General features: G+C 56.5%; 1 protein-coding gene across 4 annotated transcripts in view; it reads left to right on the plus strand.

Moving 5' to 3' along the window:
* Positions 1–23,219, plus strand: part of ERGIC1 (endoplasmic reticulum-golgi intermediate compartment 1) — a 109,199-nt gene that overhangs the window by 73,369 nt on the left and 12,611 nt on the right. For all 4 annotated transcript variants that reach the window (XM_051843621.2, XM_051843619.2, XM_008255393.4 and 1 more), the window contains 5 exons: positions 2,695–2,819; positions 8,234–8,338; positions 12,212–12,272; positions 18,016–18,116; positions 20,433–20,555. In XM_051843621.2, the coding sequence (XP_051699581.1) occupies positions 2,695–2,819; positions 8,234–8,338; positions 12,212–12,272; positions 18,016–18,116; positions 20,433–20,555 (515 nt within the window). The remainder of the gene's footprint in view (positions 1–2,694; positions 2,820–8,233; positions 8,339–12,211; positions 12,273–18,015; positions 18,117–20,432; positions 20,556–23,219) is intronic.

Genomic DNA, 23,219 nt, shown 5'->3' on the forward strand with positions numbered 1-23,219 from the left:
AGCTGATGTCCACTGTTGGCCGGATGGCACAGGGTGCTGTGGAGGGTGAGTGACACCATTGACACGGTCCCACCCAGCAGCAGTGAGGCCATGTCACTGGCTCACGGCCACAGGCGGGTGTCAGAGTCCCAAGCAGCTCAAGGCAAGGACACTTGTAGTTGGCCAAGAGCAGTCGTCCTGAGAGGGTGCAGCTCTGAGCGGCTAGCAGCTGGCTGGGTACACTGCCACCCTCAGGGTCGGGGCAGGCTCCAGCAGCTTCTGTGTTGCCGAGCAGAGTCAGGGAACTTGCTTTTTGCTTCACTCTTGTTGTTATTTTAGCCAAGAGAATGGCTTAATGAATTTATTTTTGCTTCCGTGAAACAAAACTGGTTGCAAGTGAGGTTTAGAGCCACGTCCCGGCTCCTTTGCTCACTAGAAGTGTGACCTGTGCTAAGGTGACCTCTCTGAGCCCGTCTTCTCCCCTGCAGAGTGCAAAGTGGACTTATCTTCTGCCGAAAGGTATCAGAGGAATCTGACAAGGTGGTCCCTGGACTTGTTTGTGAGTGGACCAGGATTCCGACTGTCCGTCCACCCAGAGGGTTGCGGCCCCTCTTCCCTCCCCACCCCTTAAAGGACACAGCTGAGGGCAGAACCCTGGGTGGCCTCCAGCCAGGGGTGGGGAGAGGGTCCGGCCTGGTGCCGCTTCTGGTGAGAATTACGTCACGGTTCTGAATCCACAGTGCACCCCAAGTCAGGGGACCTGTTGAAATAGGTCAGTTTTATTTGTTTTTCAAAATTTTTTCAAAAAATTTCTTCATGTTGACAGATTCCCATTTGTTTGATCATGTCTCTGGGGCAAGGAATTTCTTAGGCCAGGGGACTGGGACCAGCTTGGGAGGAGAGGGAAGGGATGTGGTTCCAGGCTCTGTCCCAGCTTGACAGCGGCCCAGGCCCTCTGCCCTGCTGCCCCCATGCCCAGCCCGCCCTGCAGGGTCACGGCCTGGACTCCGGCAGCTCCCACTGGAGCCCAGAACCCTGGCCTCTCTTTAAAAAAGAACTTCCCGTTTTTATTGTGGAACAAACTGCTTGGTCATCACTGGACCCCTGGAAAACTCAGAGCCGTGGAGAGAAGAACTCGCCCGCAGTCCCACCCCGGCGACGGTGTCTGTTGACATGGTGACATCATCCTGTCCAGTTGGGCCTGCCTTGCTGTGCCTGTCCAAACACGGCTGAGCGCCTGCTGCGTGGAGGGTCTCACCTCCTGCGTTTAAAAATAACCCTCTGTATTACACAACTGATACAGGAATATATTTTTATTTTTAAAAAATGACATGCCCTCAAAATACCAATCACCTAGAGAAAAAAGTTTTGAAGAAGTATAAGAGCCTCTTTCCAGTTCCCTCTGGTTGCTCTAGCACGCTGTCCCCCCGCCCACCTCCATGTGTGTCTGAATGCGTCAAACCCACACATTCAGCCAACTGCAGGAAAATGGGGGAAAAATGTGTGTCTCTACTGAGATTTGTCCTTGCCTTATTCCCTAAATCACACAGCAGAGCCACTCTTTATGTTGTATGAAGTGTTATGAGTTCTCTAGAGGATTTAAGGTACGTGGGAGGATGTGCAAAGGCCCTGTGGAAATCCAACACCATCTTTTAAAAAAAATTATTTATTTGAAAGCAGAGTTAGAGAGAGAGAGAGAGAGAGATGTGTCTTCCATCTATTGGTTCACACCCCAAATGACCACAACAGCTGGAGCTTAGGCAGACCAAAGCCAAGAGTCAGGAGCTTCTTCCGGGTCTCCCATGTGGGTGCAGGGGCCCAAGAACTTGGGCCGCCATCTACTGCTTTCCCAGGCCATAGCAGAGAGCTGGATCAGAAGAGGAGCAGCCAGGACTCAAACTGGCACCCACATGGGATGCCAACGCCTCAGGCGGAGGCTTAGCCCACTACGCCACAGCGCTGGCCCTTCGAAGCACTCTCTGTACCAGTTATCCTTTTGATCCTCATAATCTTTCAGGAAAGGTTCAGTAGTGATCATCCCGATTCTTTAGAAATGTATTTGAAAGGCAGAGTTACAGATGTGAGGTGGCGGGATCTTCCATCTCACATGGATGCAGGGCCCCAAGCACTCAGGCCACCTTCTCCTGCTTTCCCAGGTGCATTAGCAGGGAGCTGGATCAGAAGTGGAGCAGCTGGGTCTTGAGCTGGAGCTCATGGGATGCTGGAGTTGTGGATGATGGCTTAACCTGCTGTACCACAATGCCACCCTCTATTGTCCCCATTTTATAGAGAAAGTCTGAGGCATTGAGAGTTCTAAGTACCTGAGCCATGGTCACAAAGCTGGTAAAATACAGACTCAGGATTCAGACAACCATGGTCCCCCTCTTTAGCCCTCCCATCCACTGCCCCCTTTCAACCTCACATTCAGCACCCTGTGGTCCTCAATCCCTGGCCCCCTGACAGCCATGGGCCGTCCCCCTGCCCCCAGCTCTCTCCCCCTCTTCCTTGCCAGCTGCAGGCAGTGGCAGGAGCCTGATGGCCTTGCCATGGGCATGGGAATGTTTGGGGGGTGCTCCCTCTCATCTGAACCTCCTCCCCCCTGCTGGCTGACTTCCCTTGCAGTGGCTTTGGCCCCCAGGCCCTGGAGGGGACCAATGAAAGGGGCTCCCTGGCTCCCCTGCGTGCATGTGACTCTCCTCTCCGTGCCTCCCGTAGTGGTTGGGCTCGACATCCAGGATGAGATGGGCAGGCATGAGGTGGGCCACATCGACAACTCCATGAAGATCCCTCTGAACAACGGGGCAGGCTGCCGCTTTGAGGGCCAGTTCAGCATCAACAAGGTACGGAGACCCCGCTTTGGGCCCCTGTGTTTCCCATCTCCCTGTCCTGCCTCGTCCTGTGTACCCGCCAACCCACCCATGGGGTCACTGCAGCTGAGAACCTCAGGAGGAGCTCCAGCTCCTGGGTGCTGGAAGCTGCTGGGGGCTGGGCGATGAGAAGACTGATTTGCTGTCCTGAGCCCTGGGCTCAGTGGCCAGCTCCACCCGCTGCTTGGCCAGGCTTCACCCCTTTAGGATGAGGCTGGAATGAGAGTGGTATAACGATCCCCCATACTTCACAGAGGCATGTGTGCAAGGATGAAAGAGACCAGTGCACACTCATTCAGCAAACTGTCAGTGAGCGAGTTCCAGGCCGTGAGTCGGTGCCGTTAACAGTGGGCACCATTTCTGGGCCGGTGGAGCTTCCCGAGGGAGACAGACGGTCTGTACAGGAGCGTTTCAGGGGGTGCCACATGCTGTGTGAGGACCTGAGCGGAGGGTGGAGTGAGATGGGCCGGGTTTGGAAGTGCCGTGTCAGCTGCAGAGCGCCGTTCAGGAGCCGCTGTAGTTTTGTCTCTAAGCAAGGAGCTTCAGAGGCCAGCTGGCTGCAAGGGCAGGGCACTTGGAATGGCCCAGCCCCATGGTGGGAGCCGGTGGGGATTGTTCAGTGTGCGCTGGCCCTGCTGGGCTGCAGCCGTGGAGGAGTGTCATTTTCCCATTAAGCTGCCCAGACACACCATTCCTCTCAACAGGAGCTTGCACACTCACTTGCCCAGAGACAAGTTGGCGTTTGCCTGGCCACATTGAAACACATCAGAGCCAATATTAAGAGAGGAGAGTGGGAGTCCAGACTTCTGGCTCTTACACTCCCCGGTGACAGTGACCTGGTGCCAAGGAGCAGTGGCCTCTTTGGCCAGGGCACGCACCCTCCCTTGCACTTCTTACACAGTAGCCCAGGCTTCTGTGGTGCTACAGCACGGAGCGTGAGGCCCCTTGAAGGTTTGGCCGGAATAGGCGAACGCCACTTCCGCTGCATTTGGAGTGAGTCCCTAGCCAGCCTTGGTCGGGGTGGGATGGCCCCCTGCCCCACCCTGCAGGGCTGGGTGCCAGGAGATGTGGTTCCGGGGGCTCTCTGCAGATCAGCTGCTCACAGGGTCTCGGCCCTGCCCTGTTATTAGGACGTGGTGGTGGTGGTGATGAAGGGAGGCCCTCAGAGGGTTTTTTTTATTATTATTATTAAATTCTCTATTTGTAAGAATGACATGGAGAGAGGAGAGAAGGAGGTCTTCCTTCCGCTGGTTCATTCTCCAAATGGCCTAGATCTAGGGCAGGCCAAAGGCAGGAGGCAGGAAACCCATCCCGATCTCCCACGTGGCTGGCAGGGACCCAGGCACTTGGGCCATCTTCTGCTGCCTTTCCCAGGTGCATTAACAGGAAGCGGGATTGAAAGTGGTGCAGCTGGGACTTGAACCACGGCTCCGGTATGGGATCTGGTGTCACAGGCGGCGGTTTAACCTGCTGTGCCACAATGCCAGTCCCCTTCTCTGAGAGTTTTGAGCAGGAGAAGCAACGTAATGAGACTGATGCTTTAGAGCTGAAGTCTCCAGTACGGTAGCCATTGGTCACATCAGGCTATTTAGGTTAACATCAGGTAAAATTCAGTAAAATGTAAAACTCAGTCCCTCAGTAGCCACAAGGCCGGTGCTTAGTAGCCACCCATGGCTCACAGCCATCCTGGTCCCCGGCACAGAGCCAGAGCATTTCTGGCCCTGCAGGGTATTCTGCTGGGCAGCACAACCCTGGAGGGGTCACACTGGCTACTGTGTGTCAGGGGCTGGAGGGGCCAAAAGTGGAGGTCATGGCCATTGGTTGTAGCAGTGGAGCTGGGGAGGTGTGGTCAGATCAGGGCCATGGAATCAATGAGACTCAGCAATGTGTTAGATGTGGGGGTGACAGCGAGCCTAGAGTCCAATCGAGGCAGCCAGGTGGGCCCGAATCCTGGATGGGGAAGCTTGGGAAGGTTTGGATTGTGCAGGGGGAGGAGGTGGGGCCAGGACCCAATAGTTCAGCTCTGGCGTCATTTGGGATTCCCATGAGGTGTCTCCAGGGAGACGAGAAGGTGGACGTGGGAGGTGTCAGGAGCTCAGGAGAGTTCCGGACTGCACAGGGGAGTCTTCAGGATATAGATCCGGGCAGGTCGCTGCAAGTGGGGCTCCAGGACCCACAGCCTCAGCACCACCCAGGAGCTCTCTAGCAATGCCAATTCTCAGGCCCCATGCTGACCTGAAGCTGTATCATGGCAAGCCCCTCCCCCAGGTCTGATGCCTCCACAGTCTGAGGACTGTTGGCCTAAGCAGGTTACCTAGAGAGAGGGTGCACAGCCTCGTGCTAAAGCTGGGGCCCGCAGACACCCCCTAGGGAGTACAGATTGAACTCAACGGGTGCCTGAAGCTGGAGGGGGAAAAATACATCTTTATTTTTATGAAGCTCTAACTCGGATTCAGCGTCCTCTTCTGCAGTGAACGCAGGCAGGAAACCATAGTGGCCAAAGCAGTGCCTGCGCCTGTCACCAGTAGCAGGTGCTGGTGTTGCCGTCACATTACCATCGTCACAGGTGACTTACGGGAATCACGTGACCCTCACCCCCTGGGCCCTGTTATTTGAGGCATTATGGACAAAACGTGTTCAAGTGCTTTTTTTTTAATGTTTTAATTGTGGTTGAAGTACCATTTCTTTCGGCTGCAATCCTGTGCATTTTAGGCATTGAAAACATTTTAAGCAGTTACAACATAGATGTCAGCAGGCTGGCAGTCACCTGTGGCAGGGAAAACGTGGAGAAGATAAGGTCTTGAGAGAAGTACACTCAGAGGACTGATTGCTGGAGCATTTCGTCATTTATGAGCGGGGAAAGGGGGGCGGGGGGCTCATGCCGGCACAAGCAGAAGCTGTCAGGGTCATGGCAGGAAAAGGGCCGGGCAGCCCCTGGAATCTGGACGAGAACATGTCCCAGAGGAGGATGACACCGGATGGGCCTCTCAGCTCTGAGCTGCAGAGGAGGAGCTGGGGAGAGCTGGTCATGAAAGAGACTGAGGCTGCCGTGGGAGCCACGCCCTGGGGAAGCAAAGAGGGGGTACAATCCAGGCCACAGTTGCAGGGGTGGCCTCAGAGTGGAGGGCAGGCAGAGGCCTGGGCCCAGCACAGATGGGTGGGTGTGCTTGGTGGTGGGCCCAGGCTCTTGGCCCCATCTCCACACTCTGGTCTTCTTTGCACCCCATCCTCCTGAGCAGCTGCTGCTCACCCATGGATGGGAGCCTGCCAGTCCACCTACTCTCCCTCGTTAAGCATCCATTGCTTCAAGGAGCTGAGTAGCGAGGGGTGCTCAGGTAGGCAGCGTGTAATGCGCTGTGGCCAGCAGCTGCACGCCCCATCTGGCTTAGATCTGCCCGTGGCCACCTCGTCTGTCCCTCAGGAAGTCAGCCCGCAGCCAGGTGTCAGAGTTCCCACGTTTGCAGCTGCACCGGCAGCCCAGGCTGACACCCTGCAGTGACCTGGCAGGCTGGGGTGGGGGGCGTGGCACCCAGCTCCTGCTATGTATTTTTAAAATCGGGCAGAGCTGCTGACGTAGGTTCCTAAGTCACAGGCTCTCAAACTGTCGTCTTTTCTTTCTTCAGCCCGGCGGGTGCCGGTATGACTCAGCCACCTGTGATGGCTTTGGTGTGCAGCGGGTGTGGGTTACTGAGTCACCGTCTCGCGGGCCCCCGCCAGCAAGCAGATGCTCGGGCGCCAGGCTTCCATGCTCGCTGCACCGCGGGCTGAGAGGCCCGGGCCCCACACCCGGTGCTGAAGTCCGCCCGTGGCCCCGCACGCTCTGGCAGTTTGGGTGCTGGGCTTTCTTACTTCCAGGGTCAGTAGGCAACACAGGCGTGGGTTGCGGCTGCCTCGTGGGAATACATCCGGTGCCCTTTACGCCGGTGCCGATGAAGCCGAGTTTGTTTTCAGCACTGCAGGCCTCCTTCGTGCGGGACCCACGTCTGTGTCGTTCTTCTTCTCTTCTGCTGACAGCGTGCTCATCCTGCAAACCAGACCTCATACCAGCTGCCAGCTGACCACCTTGTCTGGTCCTCCTGGGGACCTTCTGATTACCATCCCCACGTTGCTGATGGGGAAACTGAGGCACAGCAATCTTGCCAAACGGTTGTTCTCCCCTGCCCCCTTCCCAGGACCCAGTGGGCTGTGCCTCTGCACCTGACTGCGAGCTGGCTGAGGCCGGAGCAGGGCCTGTCAGCTTCACACCTCCGTATCCGGAATTCCTCCGCTTTGTATCGGGAGCCTGCCTCTGTGCAGCTCACTCCACATTTGTTGAGCTGGAGTGAGACAAGCCCTGAGCTCATCGGGGTGGTGACTGTGGGGTCTTTGGCAGATGGCCCCACTTCCCTCTTGTGCTTCTATTTCCTGCTGCTCACCGCTCAGCGGTGCTAAGCTTTTTTCATCCCCCTGGACACACACATGCGTGCTGGGTGGCTTCTGATCTCCACCCTGGTTCCTGTTAAGCCTTCTGCCCAGATGCCTTGCCCTCTCTTCCTCAGTAATGCAGCCCTTAGTACAAGGACACTTTTCCCAGGAAGCCCTCCCTGAACACATCCCACACTCCCGGCCGTGCCAGGGGCCTTCCCTGTCTGTTCCTCTGCGGCACCGTCATCCTGCAGGGTCCTGTGCTCTGAGCGTGTATCACAGCAGGCCAGAGGCTCGGCCAGGGCAGGCTGCCGTCTGGGTCATCTCTCCAGACCCGGCACCTCCTCAAGGGCTGCCGAGCCAGGTGGTGTCCAGTGGGAAGGAGGGTGCTTCCAAAATGCCAGCAGCTCTCAACATGGGACCGTCCCGAGTTCCTGCATTGCTCTGACCCTCAGTGTCCTTCCCTGGAAAATAGGAACGTCAGGTGTCAAGGTGTCAATCATTCATCCAGTCTCCAGCACCCGCCCTTGGCCGGGATCTGGGAAGAAGGCACATTCCCTTCTCGTGTAGACAGACAAGACCAGAGTCCAGACAAGACAGCAGGGAGGGGTGCAGGGGAGCGGGGATCAGGTGCTCATGGGGCTCCCAGCCCAGAACCCACTGGGGCTGCTGGGGAGCAGCTGCCACTTCGAGGCCTAGCTTAGTGGCTGCCTGGTGGGCGCCTCTTGTGCACCCTCCCACCGGAGACACCCAGCAGCCACCTCGAGCGGCTACTGTGAGTGCCCCCATCCCATTCTACAGATGAGCACCCTGAGGCCGAGCAAGGGGATGTGACTTCTCAAAAGTCGCACTGTTAGAAGTGACCCCAGCAGGTTCCAGACCGAAGTGGGGCTGACTCCAGGGCCTGTCCCATGCCTGGCTCATACAGCGCCTGTGTTCTGGAACAGCCAACCAGACTCCTGATGCCTGCGTCCCCTCCCCAGGTCCCCGGCAACTTCCACGTGTCCACGCACAGTGCCACGGCCCAGCCACAGAATCCGGACATGACACATGTCATCCACAAGCTCTCCTTCGGGGACACGTTACAGGTGAGCAGGGGACACTTGCAGTGGTGTGGCCAGGGTGGGCGTGCCGGGGCTGTGTCACCAGTTACCCTTTGACCTCTCTGCACATGGAGCTGCCTCCCTCAGGGGCTGCCGCATGTTGAAGTTTGGCACGGGGCCTCTCCTCCTTGGCATTATATGTGAGTGTGGGTGACGTTTTCTTGGCCATGTGCCAGGCTCGCAGGCTTGGGCTGAGACCTGGGGCCCGGTGCTGGCAAAGGACTTGTCTTTAATGAGAAAGTAGCAAGTGCCCCTGCTTTTTCTGTGCAGGTACAGCCTCAAGAGGTGGGTGGGAGCACCCCGCTAGCATTTATCCAGTGGCCCCAGCAGGTGTGTCTGATTCCAGAGTCCAGCCTGCTCCCCATCTTAGTTTGCTTTCTGTTGCTGTGACAGTGCCACCGACTGCTAGCAATTGATCAAGAATAGAGTTGACAGGGCAGGCATTGAGCCTTGCACGCGAGGCACCAGTAGGACACCCGTGTCTCATGTCTGTCCAAGTGGCTGGGTTTGATACCTGGCTCTGGCTCCTGGTGCCAACTCCCTAGTAATGTAGACCCTGGGTGGCAGCAGGTGGTGATTCAAAGTGGTTTGAGTTCCTGCCACCCCATGCAAGAGACCTGGAATGAGTTCCTGGCTTCAGGCTTCAGCCCAGCCCAGTCCCAGCCACTGAGGGCATTTGGGGAGTAAGCCAACAGGTAGGAGCTCTTCCTGTCTGTCTGTCTCTCTCTCTCTGTGTTTCTCTTTCCTCTCAAATAAAGCACGGAGTTTACTTCACTCCAGGTTCTGCAGGCTGGGGAGCCCAGGAGCATGGCGTTGGTGAGGACCTCCTGCTGCCTCCTCACGTGGCAGAGGGCAGGGAGCGAGCCCGAGAGCCACTCCCGTGGCAGCTCCTTAACCCATGAGTCCATGGGTGGACTCACCAGGTTGTGCAGGTTGTGCAGGCAGAGCCCTCGTGGCCCCCAGTCACCTTCCCGAAATCCCACCTCTCCGATGCCGTTAACATAAGACTTTGGAGATTAAGCCCCCAACACTTGAAATTCGGGGGGCACCAGCAGCCCCTGGCTGCCTTGCAGCTCAGTGCTCACTGGTGCAGAAATTGGCTCTTGAGGGTCCTTGTGCCCAGGGTGGCCACCTGGCAGGTGTGGCCGAGAGTTTCCTGCCCATGTGACAGGTCTCTGGACCCATTGCTGTAATCACGCAGTAAAGGAACCAGACTCTCTTAATGATTGATTTATTGAAAGGTGGGTTCAGTGAGAGGGTGTGGAAAGATTTAGACCTTCCCTCTGCTGGTTCACTCCCCAGATGACTGCAACAGCCAGGTTTCTCAATTGAGGTGCAGGGGCCCAAGCCAAAGCCAGGAGCCAGGAGCCCCACCCAAGTGAGGTGCAGGGGCCCAAGCACCTAGGCCATCTTCCTCTGCCTTCTCAGGCACATTAACAAGAAGCCAGAGTGGAAGCAAAACAGCCCTCCAGAGTGGGATGCCAATGTCACAAGTGGCCACTTAACCCGCAGAGCCACAGTGCTGACTGCAAGGGACTAAACTTTTACTGTCTGTTTCCTGCTAGCTTTGGGCAGGGGGTTGGTTCTCTCACCTCTCCATCCCCCACAGCAGGTAAATTCTGAAGGTAAATTCCGTTACACCCTTTTTTAGCAAAAAATAAATGGAGGGTCAGAGGGGCCATAATAGCTCTGGGCCTTCTTGCTGGGATTGGAGCCCCTGGATCCTGACCCAAGCCTTGCTTTGTGAGCTTCTGGACTTCCTGGCCATACCCTCCAGTGTGCACATGGGGAAACCAAGGCTTAGAGTCACATGCCCGAGGGCACACAGCGCATGAGTGGCACCTCCAGAATCTGCCTTCCACACAGGAATCTTGGGACAGCTTCTGGCTGTGGGCCACTTTCTCACCTGGGAGCAGAGCTGTAGGTGATGCCTGCCCCTGGAGGATCTGAGAAGTTCTGGCATTCGTCCAGGGTCACCCAGGTTGTAAGAAGCTGTGTGTGCCTGGCCCTGGTCTTCCTGTATGGTTGTGTAGCCATCACCGCATCCAGGGTGCTGTGCCCCGGGCCAGGCCCTGGAGTCACGGTGCTGAATTAAGAAATAAGGGTCCCCCCTCCTGCCCCAGGGAAGAAGAGGCAGAATGGAAGCAGACACGATAGCATGGAGCACGGAGCACTCAGGATTCAGGTGATTTGGAGCAGGAGAGGCACAGGACTCTGCACGATGATTGGCAGGGGAGCACCCCTCAGCCCGGGAGATGGAGGGGGTCTCCCAGAGGAGGTGACAGCTCAGCCAGTCCATCAAGGACAGAGAGGATTTGGCCAGGCACAAGCCAGGGAAATGAGTCCCAGGCAGTGGGGGTCGCTAACAGCAGCCCCCTCCCCTCCTGTGCCACACCCAGCGATGCCTCTGGTTGCTTTCAGAAAGGCAGAGCAGCAGGTGTCTGTGAGTTCAGATGGTGTTCTGTGCATGAGATGGCAGAGGCCCGGTGGAGGAGGGCTCCTGGGAGCTGACTTAGGGCACAGAAGCACCTGCCAGAGGGGGCACGGGGAGCTGGGGGCAGGGGAAGGCAGCCACGGCCCCACGCTTTGTCGTTCCTCTAGAGGATGTCTGACTGTTTCTTTGAGGTACAGACCTTAGAGTGGAGCTCGTCCTTCCACCCATTGTCCCTCCGTCCCTTTGGTACATTTTGATGAGTACCTACTCTGTACTGGGCCTTGCACATACTGGTGAGGGCAAGTGAGGGCCCTGCCTGTGCAGTGCACCCAGTCCAGAGGGGAAGACTGGTGTAGCTCAGGTGATGGGATGAGTGAGTGTGAGATCAGGGGGACGGGAGGGAACGTTCTGGCACTCTGGTCTCTGTAGCCGTGGTGCTCCTGGGCTACACAGCAAGTCTTGAGGCTTTCAGTCCCAGGGCATTGAAAGGACAGAGGCTGTTTTCCTTGGGCTTGCTGGGAGAGTTCTCAGTACACATCACCCACCTGAGACCGGATGCCTGGTCAGGTCACCCCTGCAGTGTCCCTCTCAGCCAGAGCCTGTCCCCTCCTACCTCTCTGATCCCCCCTCTTTCCTCCCTGGGGTCTCCTGAGTCTCTGACTCAGAGCCTCTGGGCTCAGACCTTTGCCTGCGTGGCTTGTCTGATTAGCTTCCTGCTTTCCTCCAGATCTCAGCGTCACTTCCTGCAGGAAGTCTTCCAGGGTAGCTCATGTAATATTAACTGGGCCCATGGTACCACGCTCCATGTCCTCCAAAAAGAGAGGGGATGTGGCTTTCAACTCCCTGCCATGAGGGTTCTTCAAAAAGTTGGTGAAATGGAATTTAAAGTAAGTTTACTTTGGTGTAAAAATTGTGAAATCCACGCATAGGTTTTCAAAATGTGTATTTTCCATGAACTGGTTGAGGACACACACACCCCCCCCAGAGCAGCTCCCACCAGCTGCTGTGGGGGTGGTCTCTTGCCCACTACTGGTCTCCAGAGGAGCAACCTGGACCCATAGCTCCCCTTGCCTGGATTTCCCACAGGGCTCAGTGGAAAGAATTCAGACTTGGAGTCAGACCCAAGTGCCGAGTTTGTCTCAGCCACTTCCCAGCTGCTGAACTCCAGGCCTCTCCAAGCCTTGGTTTGCTCGTCTGTAAAATGGGCCCAATGTTCCATCAATAAGGGCATTAAATAAGACAACAGAAAGTAGTCAGGACGGGGCAATGCATGGCAGGTGCTCAGGATGGAAGCAAACTTTTGTCTGGTGGTGCTGTTTCTTGCGCCCTATAACTTCTCTATGAGACAGTCAGCCAGAGGTACCTGCCTAGTCCCCACGGCCAGGGCTGGGCCTGGAAGTGACCTCACCGTGTGTTCTCCACAGGTCCAGAATGTCCACGGAGCCTTCAACGCTCTTGGGGGAGCAGACAGGCTCACCTCCAACCGTAAGTGCCTCTGCCATGTGGCTCCCCAGGTGGCCCACAGTGGGTGGGTGGGTGGGAAGGGGCTGAGTCCTGCTCAGCAGGCGGTCAAGGTGAGCTGCCCATCCCACACCTGGCCTGTGAGGGAGGTGGGGGAAGGGAATGCCATCAGCTCATGGCAACCTAGGTGCGCCCCCGCACTGGACGACTATGAGCCACGGCCATTACTAGCCTCGGCCTTATTGCCACGGCACAGCTGAGCTGACATGATCACCTGTGACCCCACAGGGAGTGATGACGCAGCAGAGTCCGTGCTGGCTCCAAGTCACACGCACTCTGAGAACCAGGCTGCAGGTAGCCCAGGCAGGGGTGCCCACCCAGCCGCCTCCCCACCTGCCTCTCCTCCTGCCTGTGGACGTTCCCTCCCAGAGTCCTCTCCCTCCTTGGCTCTTGGCCCCTCAGCCCAGTTTAGAGACAAGGGCATGTCCCTGCAGAAGGATGTCTGTGCAGGTGTGCATGCTCACCTGCAGGTGCATGACAGATGCACACACACATGTGCGTGCACAGCCCGGGCCTGGGAGGCCTTCTGTGCTCAGGCATACCCGCCCTGGATGGGTCCTGCCGCCCAGCTTGTGTCTACTTTACCTGCTTCCTCACTCATGCTCACTTCCCCTCCTCAGAGCTCCTCTTGACAGTTTCCATGGTTAGGAATGCAGGCAGAACTCCCCTCTGTGACCTGCCCCCAGACACCTGATGGTGGTTCTCTGCAACCTTGTGCAACCCTTGTGCAGAGACATCTTCATTCTCCAAGGCCCAGAGAGCAGCTCCCCTTGGCCTTGTGTGGTTGGCATTCTTTTATTAAATACAGGGGCCAGCACTGTGGCCTAGCAGGTAAAGCCAGAGCCTGCAGCTCTAGCATCCCATATGGGTGCTGGTTTGAGTCCCAGTTGCTCTACTTCCCATCCAGCTCTCTGCTATGGCCTGCTGGAAAGCATCAGAAGATGGCCCAAGTCCTTGGGCACCTGCACCCCCATGGGAGACCCAGAAGAAGCTCCTGGCTCCTGGCTTCAGATCAGTTCAGCTCCAGCTGTAGGCGGCCGTTGGGGAGTGAACCAGCGGATAGAAGACTTTCTCTCTCTCTCTGCCTCTGCCTGCTGTAACTCTGCCTTTCAAATGAAATCTTTTTTTAAAAAAACTATTTATTTTATTTATTTGAACAGGAGAGTTAGAAACAGAGAAACCTTCCATTTGCTGGTTCACTTCCCAAATGGCTGCAACGGCTAGGGCTGGGCCAAGCCAAAGCCAGGAGCCAGGAGCTTCTTTCAGGTCTCTCACATGGGTGCAAGGTCCCAAGCACTTGGGCCATCGTCTGCTGCTTTCCCAGGTGCATTAGCAGGGAGCTGGATCGGAAGTGGAGTAGTCAGGACTTGAACCCATACCCATATGGGATGCTGGTGCTCAGGTGGCAGCTTAATCCCACTCACCCAGTGCTGGCCCCATGGTTTAGCACTCTTACATCACAGCAGGTTACTTTATTTTTCTTTATTTATTGTTATATTTTTGTTATTTATTTGTTTATAAATCAGAGAGAGATCAATCTTCCATGTGCTGGTTCACTCCCCAAATGGCTACAATGGCCAGGGCTAGGCCAGGTTGAAGCCAGGAGCCTAGAACTCTGTCCAGGTCTCCACGTCAGAGGCAGGGGTCTCAAGCACTAGGCCCATCTTCTGCTGCCTTCCCAGGTGCATTAGCAGGGAGCTGGATCAGAAGCAGAGCAGCCGAGACTCGAAGCAGCGCTCACATGGGATGCTGGCGTTGCAGGTGGCAGTGTAGGTCGCCGTGCCCATCACGGCACAATTTGTACTTGGCAGGTGTCAAGGCCACACAGTTGCCCACCTGGCAGCTCAGCGTGCTTTAGGCAGTCATTATCTTGCCCGTGAAACCATCCCGACTTCTCCCCGTGTAGTCGTTCATCGGACACACACGGTGTCTGCACTGCGCCATACCCAGTTCCTTTCCAGCTGGCTCCGTGCCCTTCCCTGCTGCCATCCCCGCAGTGAGGAGGGTGCCACAGTTTCTCCCCACTGACGAGCCATGCCCCCTTGTTTGAATGCGAATGTCTGGTAGTAAGCAAGAGTGACTGTCCCCGTGGTGGAGCTGTCCTTGTGGTTCCTGGAAGGGCAGTGAGCTGTCCCAGAGTATCCACATACACTCGCAGCCGGACACGCTGCTCAGTGCCTCCTGCTGGGCGAGCTTCGAGCTACAAAGGCCCGAGTGTGAGAGCAGATAAAGGGTGCGGACAGAGACCTCACCTGCCCTGGGGCTCGCCGTGAAAGCTATCTCAGGCTGGCTTACGTGGAAGGGAAAACACATGCAATCGGCCTCCGCCAGGCCTCCAGCCCCCAGTCTCCCTGTGGACACTGCTGCTTGTCATTCAGGTCTTAGCGCAAATGCCACCACCTCAGAGCAGCCCTCCTGCCCACCTTCCTGAGAACTCTGTCTCCTCCCTAGCTCTGTTGCTCTGAGCTGTCGCTCCAGCCAAGACATAAGCTCCATGAGCTCAGGTACGCTGCCTCGCCCTCAGCTCTGTCCCCGGACCAGCCCAGTGTCCCGTGTGTAGCAGGCGTAGGACCCCTGGGGAGAGAGGATCAGCCATCATGCGTTGGAGGCCGCTGCGCTGCCAGGTGGCAGCAGTGTGGCGATGAGGACCTTGAACTCCAGGACCCTGTTCCACAGTCTCAGCAGAGGCATTGCACTCCTCTAAGCCCCATTGATGTGGGCTGCTGGTTTACAGATGCAGAAGTGGTTGTCTGATGCAGCGGTTAGGTTGCCACTTGGGGGCGCTGGCATGCCCTCTGTGAGTCCTTGCTGTCTGGCTGCCTGCTGACCCTACCATGGGAGGCAGCAGATAATGGTCGCCACCGTGTGGGAGACAGCCTGAGTTCCAGGCTCCTGGCTATGGCCTGGCCCAGGCCTAGCTGTTGCAGATATTTGGGGAGTGAGTCAAAGGATGAAAGTTCTTTCTCTCTCCTCCCCCCTTTCTCTCTCTCCTGCCTTTCAAATAAAAATAATTTTTTTAAAGTTTACATCAATATAAATAAATAAATACAAAAGCAGATTGCAGCTGTGTGTTGATAACTGCTGAAGCCGGGAGCTCATGGTACGGCCCCTGTTTATGTTTGAGTTGTTGCTTAGTGAGATTTAGGAAGGGATGGAGGGAGCGGGAAGGGAATGTGGACCAGGTTGGACCAGCAGACTCTAGGAACGACAGCTCACCAGGGCTCCGCGAGGATGGGGTTTAGCGTGGTGTCTCCAGTGGGCACTTGACAGGTTGCATCAAAGGCCTCCAACATGGCCATGGCCCTTGAGCCGTCTGTTCTACTCCTAGGAGATCATCAAGGGAGGGCGTGAAGATCTACACAAGTTGTGTCCGTTGGGTCATTGTGAGTGAACAAGAGTGCAAGGAACCATGTTGTGGAGCCACTGTTGGGGTTGGTTGTGTGCATGGCCGCAGGCACCGACACCAGGGCTGCCAAATGTCCCATGCTGAGCCCTGGGACCGTCGGGCAGCAGGCGTGGACTGAGCCTGTAGGTCAGGCACCGTGCTAGATGCTGGGGATGTGGAGTTCAAGAAAATAGACTCTCTCCAGAGCTTGCAGCCCTTATCTAGGGTCTGAAAAGCAGCAGTTCTTGGAGAAGAGTGAAGTGAGATTCTGTTGGCTACACAAATGTGCATACCCGCCTTAGACGGGGCTTAGCAGGAGCCACAGCCGTCCCTGGATGACTTTCCTTTGTGATCACCTGCGTTTCATACAGATTCTAACGTACACACTCCAGGTGTGATTTGGGGAGGACATCCATTCCTCCTTTCCTCCGTGTCTGTCACCCAGAGCGACAGGCATTGGAGAGGGAGGTTTGCCGAGTCTGAGCCCTACCCTAGCCCCGTCCAGTGGGACTCCCCAGGGAGCGGGTGCAGGTGGTCTGAGCCCCGCTGAGAACCGTAGCAGGGTGCAGCAGAGAGGGGTCGGGGTCTTCATAGACTTAGCTCCTGGGCTGCAGAGCTTTTCCGGGTCTTCAGAGGAATCCACTCAAAACAGTTCAGGAAGCCCGGTCACCGCTTCCTGAGAGGCAGTGCTGGCAGGAAGAGGCAATGGGGGGGGGGGGGTGCCAGGGCCTGGAATGTTCCCTCCCTCCCACCCCTCTTACAGAAGGCACACGTGTGCGGGGACCCAGGACTGACTGGCCAGTGAGATCAGAACTGGAACCCGCAGGAGTGAATGCCCGTGTTTTACTTCTGTGCCTCCAGACTCGAGAGCCGAGAAGGGAAAAATAATAGATGGGCTTGAGGCTCTCTTAGCCCCCCAGGGGCCTGGCAGGAGTCATACCTTCCCGGGCAGCGCTTGACTGATTCCGCTTGCCTCATACTTATCAGCAGCTGATTCATCCATTCATGCCCCTGTTCATTCATCCAGGAAGCGCTTGCCACCGTCCACTCTGTACCAGGCCCTGCGCGGGGCTCTGGGGACAGGCGGATGAGTAAGGCTCGGCCCATGCCCTCATCACCCCCGTCCACTCAGGGGAGGAGCAGTGAGAGGGCTACCGTGGAATGTGGCAGAGCTGAGCCAGGGGGAGCGCTGACCTGCTACTGATAAGAAGTGGGGGAAGCCATCCATTCTTCATAGATGCAGTGCTGGTGGTGGGCTCTTCCTTTTCAAAACTCAAACCCGGGGGCAGGCATTGGGAGCAGGGGTTAAGACGCCGCTTGGGAGTCCCACACCTCATTTGGAGTGCCTGGGTCTGATTGCAGCATCCTGGGAATGTGCACCCTGGGAGACGGCAAGTGATGGCTCAAGGTCTCGGATCCCTGCCACCCACATGGCTTCAGCCTGGCCCAGCCCAGGTTCTTGCAGGCATTTGGAGAGGAAAGCAGAAGATGAATGATCTATATGTGTGTGTGTGTGTGTGTGTGCACGTGCGTGCCTTTCAAATACAAAAGGAAGTGCTGGTTCAAGTCCCAGCTGCTCCACTTCTGATCTAGCTCTCTGGGAAAGCAGTAAAAGATGGCCCAAGTCCTTGGACCCCTGCACCCATATGGGAGACCCAGAAGAAGCTCCTGGCTCCTGGCATCAGATAGGTGTAGCTCCGGCCTTTGAGGCCAATTGGGGAGTGAACCAATGGATGGAAGACCTCTCTCTCTGCCTCTCCTTCTCTCTCTCTGTAACTCTTTCAAATAAATTAATAAACCTTAAAAAATACAAAAGGAAAATAAATAATTTTTTAAAAGAAACAGCAATCCCAGTTTATTTCCAAAGCAAGAATCTGAACAATACCAGGAGGTGCACAATGAAGTGGAGCCTTTCTCAAACTCTGCCTCTTCCTCCCCAGGGATAGAGCTGCTCGCAGGGCCTCGGGGACAGGTCACTCTTACAGCTGCTCACGCCCGTCTGAAGAGTCTCTTCCCCATCACCAAAACCTGCCATGCCCCTGCTCCCTGGCTGGGCTCCTATCCTCTAACCACACCTCTCAGGGAGTCTCCTCTCCCAGTGGCCACTGTGCTGTTGGGCATTGGGCTGCTAACAGAATTTTGGTGTCGTAGGCAGCACAGGAGGAACGATCCTGGCAGACGGGGTTTCTCCTCTGAGTGGGGAAGGAATGGGGAATGAGCCCCCTGGCGATGCCAGCCAGATTTTAGAACTGAAATGACCTAGCAAGAGCTATAAGGCAGGCCATGGCCCTCCACCTTCACCTTGCTGCCTCCTTCCCACAGCCCTGGCCTCCCACGACTACATCCTGAAGATCGTGCCCACAGTTTACGAGGACAAGAGTGGCAAGCAGCGATACTCGTACCAGTACACAGTGGCCAACAAGGTATGCTGGTGGTGCTCTCGCCAAGCGGTGTGCAGCTGCGCCCTCTGCTGGCCCAGGGCGGAGGTGCCAGGTGGCTGTTCCTCAGCTGTTCCTTTTAGGAAGCTCCCTGGGGGACCCTGTCCTGCAGGGCTCTGTCTCCAAGCGAAGACGGGAGACCCAATCCCTGCCATCAGTCAAGGGGAGGCTTCTAACCACAGGCAGAATGGGATCTGTTTGAGAAGGAGCAGGCAGGGAGGCTTCCCCGCAGGTCCCATTGGTTGCAGACCTGCACACTCAGACCCCCAGCTGGTCAGCACACAACAGCACTCTCTAGGCAGAAGCACTCGGCCCAAGTCACAAGGCAGTGGATCCCACCAGGATGACTGTTGCTCTGTCGATTGGCAGAGAGGTCCCAACCCCGCCCCAGCACTCAGAGTCATGGAGAAGTGCCAGGCCTCAGTGAGCACCAGGGCCGGGCCAGGGCCGATGGAGTGAGGGGACCCAACCATCAGTGATTTGCAGCTGACAGCCACCAGGATGCTCCTTCTCCCTCTGTCCCACGGCTGCTAAACCCCCTGTGGGGGGCCCATTATTCAGGTCACAGTAACAGGAGGGGGAGGAGCTGCCCCTAATGGAGTCCACACCGTGGACCTGCTCAGCTCTCTGCCTCCATCAGCTTTCTCAACCACCATGTCAGAGCTGGCACCGGGACAGTGGCCGTCACCACTGGTACAGATTTGACCCCGGAGGCACAGATGGGGGTCGTGGAGGTATCAAGTCGCCAGGTGCAGATAAGCACAGGATCCGCCTCGGGCTCTTGGTCATATCACCCGCTCGCTCTGAACCAGGGGCTGTTGGGTCTGCCCACCCCGGGGTGACATGGGTGCCTCTGCTGTAACCCTCCCTGGACTGGTGTTCCGGTGTAGCCTTCCGAGGGGAGACCCGAGGGCATCTCGTGGTCACCTGCCAGCACTGACAGCCCAAGCCAAGAGGACACAGGGGCAGTGCAAGCAGAAAGAGCCGGGACTCCAAGCCACACTGCCAGCCCACAGTTCAGCTCTGTCCCTCGCTGACTGTGTGACCTGAGACGCATCACGTAACGCCGTGTGCCTCAGTTTACTGAGCCTGCTACCCACGGTATAAGGTGCCATCCACCGAGGCACTGTTTCAGAAACACCGGGCTCGCCAGGGTGGCTCTGGGTAAAGGATAACCTGCTGCTGCTCGTTCCCATGTTCCCACTCCTTGTCTGCATCCTGTGACTGTGGGGTGCGACCCAGGGAGTTGCTCTCCCCAGAGAGTGAGCTGCCTTCGCTCAAGGCTCCTTCCCCGTAGGCTCTGGCAGGGCCCCAGCCAGCAAAACCGCTTGTTCAGTGTTCTCCCAGGCCCCGGCCGCAGCGTGCCCTTGGGAGCAAGCAGCAGCCGCCCTCGGCGCCATCCACAGAAGCAGCCAGAACTGCCTGGGCTGGGGGGGGGGGGGGGGGGCTGGCGGTTCAATTGGCTCTCCTGTTGTTGTGGACAAGAGGGCACGGCCCAGAGGTTTCCAGCACTCTGAAATGGCCAAACAGGAGAGAGAGTCCACAGACGGTCCCTCCCAGGACCCAAGGGTTCAGATGGGGTGCCGTGGTCATGGCCCCGGATCAGCCTCCTGGTCCTTGCTGTGTGCTTTCTCCGGCACCTTGGCTTTGGCCTTGCACTCCTGACTGTTGTTCTTCCTCTGGAAGCTGGTGCACTCCCCCATGGGCTTCACCCTCACGCACGTGCACCCACGGAACTCCTGCTGGCCCGCTGTGTGCCTCGGGGCATCTTCCAACGGCCCTGGGGACACCTGGCCGCTCGTGCTCGTCCCTGCATGGCCCCCTGTCCCACACGGGTGTCTGCCTCCTGCTCTGAGCCTCTCACTCGGGGCCCCCAGCAGCCGGGACGGGACCAGCATGGCGGAGGTGCTCACCAGCTGTTGTCGAGTAGATGAATGGGTTTTGTGTGGCACAGGATGAAAGGGAGGGAACAGGCCTTAACTCAGGCTGAGCCGGAGACCACACATTGCCTCTTACATCCCTGTGTTCCAATTTCTCTTTTGATCTGGAGCCACTTACAGGTTGCAAGGCCAATTTCCAAATAACCGAAGGGGTCCAAAACACCCCCAGCAGTGTTGCCCACCTGAATGTGGATGGCAGGGTTAGGGCTGTGGGGTAGGGGTGTGAGAGGGGCCGGTGGAGTCTGCCTCTGTGGGGGAGGAGGGAGAACGGCCTTTCTCCAGAACGGTTTCCCGCTCCCAATCCCCAGGACTCATGGTTTGTGCCTCTGACGCTCAAATCCCCTGCCTGTCCCCACCCTAGGAGTACGTGGCCTACAGCCACACAGGGCGCATCATCCCTGCCATCTGGTTCCGCTACGACCTGAGCCCCATCACGGTCAAGTACACCGAGAGACGGCAGCCACTGTATAGGTTCATCACCACGGTGAGTGACCCGGGGCACCTGCTCTCCCTGAGACCGGGCAGGGCCTGCAGGGCGGGGGGGGGGGGGGGGGGGGTGGTGGTGGTGGCTCCAGCCCCGAGGAAGCTGAGCAGTGTAATCAGGAACACGCCTGTGTCAAGGTCGGTTCATCCAGAGACACCTTCCGGGGGAAATGGCACGAGAGCCATCCGGTCCTGCAGCAGGTCGTACAGCTCCTCTTCGTGATGTCCTCCCTCTCTTTATTTTTATGGGAATTATTCTTAGCCACCTTTATCCTGTTCTGTGGAAATTTCACAGTGAAGATGTAACTTTTTGTGTTTTTAACTGTGCCAGGTTTCCAGTTGTAGCTGCTTATGTGGTCAGGTTTTTTCTTTCTTTTTTGCCTGCTTTCTTTCTTTTCTTTATCTTTATCTGATCTTATTTTGGGGTGGTTTTTTCTTCTTCTTCTTTCTCATCCAGCTTTCTCTAGGGCAGCTTCAGGCTGATGTCACTTTTATGCAGATCAGCAGATCAGATTATTTCTGTCGCAGGTACTGTTTCCTGGTCTTGCATTCAGAACTCCCTAGGAGGTCACAGTGCATTGCTTCATACCCCAGACCCAGGGAACCCCGAGTAAGCCAGAGTCAGCTGCCATAGAATTCCCAGGCATCTCTGTCTTTGCCTGCTTTTAATAATGGCTCGTAATCAGTGCTCTTTCATTCCCTGCTGTACCTCGGTCTGTGCTAGTCAGGCCTCTGTCACAGAAGAGAAGGAACCATCCTTCGTGCTGGCGTTCTGGGTAAGGAAGTCTCAGGCACGGCTGCATCCAGCCACCAGCATCAGGAATGGGGCTCTCTGCGTTTCTTTTTCACCTGCTTTCCTCTGCCCTGGCTTCCTCCCCAAATAGAACTTATCAATACAAACTGCAGCTTTCTCAGGAATTCCACCCCACACCCCAGAAAGGACGGTGCTCTCACCGGCCCGTGCTTGTGGCTTGGGGACCTGGAGTGCTCTGCTTGGCCAGGCCTGGGTTTCACACCCCCTCTCGAGCCAGCCCCATCCAGCCCTCAGGGACAAAGACTGTGAGGGATGGGATCCTCAAGAGAAAACCAGGGGCCTGTTGGTAGAAGAGGCAGGAGGAGGTGCGAGGAGGCAAAGCAGTCGCTTGCTCAGGACCAGGCCTTCACCTTCTGATCTGCGACACAGGCGTGACCGGCCCTCCTTCTGCAGCCTCCCAGGCTTGGAGGCACCCAGTGACCAAGAAGGGAGGCGCTGTTCACACATATAAAGAGCCCGCTGGGTGCAGAGTACGCCCTAAGTGTGGGGCTTATCTGAGTCCTCCAGCAGCTTTCTGCTGTTCTCTTTGACTACATAGAAGTCGGAAACTTGCATTCAGCAGATGATGCCTGTCACATAAAGTGGAAATACCACACGCAGTTGGGCAATGACATTTGTCAATCAAACATATGTGAAAGGAGTAACGTTCAGAATTTACATGCGAAGGACCTCAGGGCCGGCATTTGGTGCAGTGGTTAAACCGCCACTTGGGATGCTGGCATCCCATGTGAGACCGCCGAAGTTCAAGTCCCAGCTTTGCTCCCAATTCCCACATGGGAGACCAGATTGAGTTCTAGGCTACCAGCCCCATCCTGGGCCAGCCCTGGCTGTAATAGGCATTTGGGGAGTGAATCAACAGATAAGAGATCTTTATCCATCTGTCCCTGTCTCTCTGCCTTAATAAATCTTTTTTTAAAAAACATTAAATAATGAGAGAACTTATATGAAACAAACAAGCAACTAAGCCATCAGAAAGAAAAATGGGCAGAGACTGAGGACTTGTCTGTCACAGAAGACACCATTAGCTATGACAGGGAACCCAAGTTCACGGGCAGTCAGAGGAGTGAACTGCAGCTCAGTCCCATCAAACTGACAGAAACCAAACCTGCCGCTGCAGAGACCAGGAAGATGTGAGGCTGGTGTGCAGGCACATTTGGTCTGGCCACTCTGGGGGGAGATGTGGAACCCCTTTGGCTCCCAAAGCCAGGGGATTTATGTTGTTCTCTGAGACCCCACAGGATGGTACACCCACAGGTGGGTTGATGCTGAATCTTTCTTTTAAGATTTATTTATTTATTTGTTTGAAAGAGTTACAGAGAGAGAGGGAAAGATGGAGAGATCTTGACACTCCCAAGTGGCCACAGTGGCCAGAGGTGAGCTTTAGCCAGGTCTCCCACATGGGTGGCAGGGACCCAAACACTTGGGCCATCTTCCACTGCTTTTCCTAGGCTCGTTAACAGGAAGTTGGATCTGAAGTGGAGCAGCCGGGACTCGAACCAGCACCCATGTGGGATGCCGGCGCTCCAGGAGACAGCTTTACCCGCTATGCCACAATACTGGTCCCTGGGTGCTGATTCTTACTTGGGTTTTCTGCTGCACACCCACAAGAAGCCACAAGTAGGCGCCCTGGTGCCTCCGTGCAGATGTAGCCTGCTCCACAGAGGCCCTGGGGTCTGTAGCACCAACAGCAGCGGAGAAAGCCCCTCTGCCACACTCACTGAAGGGTTGGAAGCCTCTTCTGTGTCCCCTTCCAGTTGGCTGGAATTCTCCATGTGCTAGGCCCAGTGCTGGGCATGGGGATCACTGCGTCGGCCACAAGCCCTGTCCTCTAGCAGCTCCAAGGTCCCCGGG

The sequence above is a fragment of the Oryctolagus cuniculus genome, chromosome 6 (genome assembly GCF_964237555.1).
Source record: "Oryctolagus cuniculus chromosome 6, mOryCun1.1, whole genome shotgun sequence".
Classification (NCBI taxonomy): Eukaryota; Metazoa; Chordata; class Mammalia; order Lagomorpha; family Leporidae; genus Oryctolagus; species Oryctolagus cuniculus.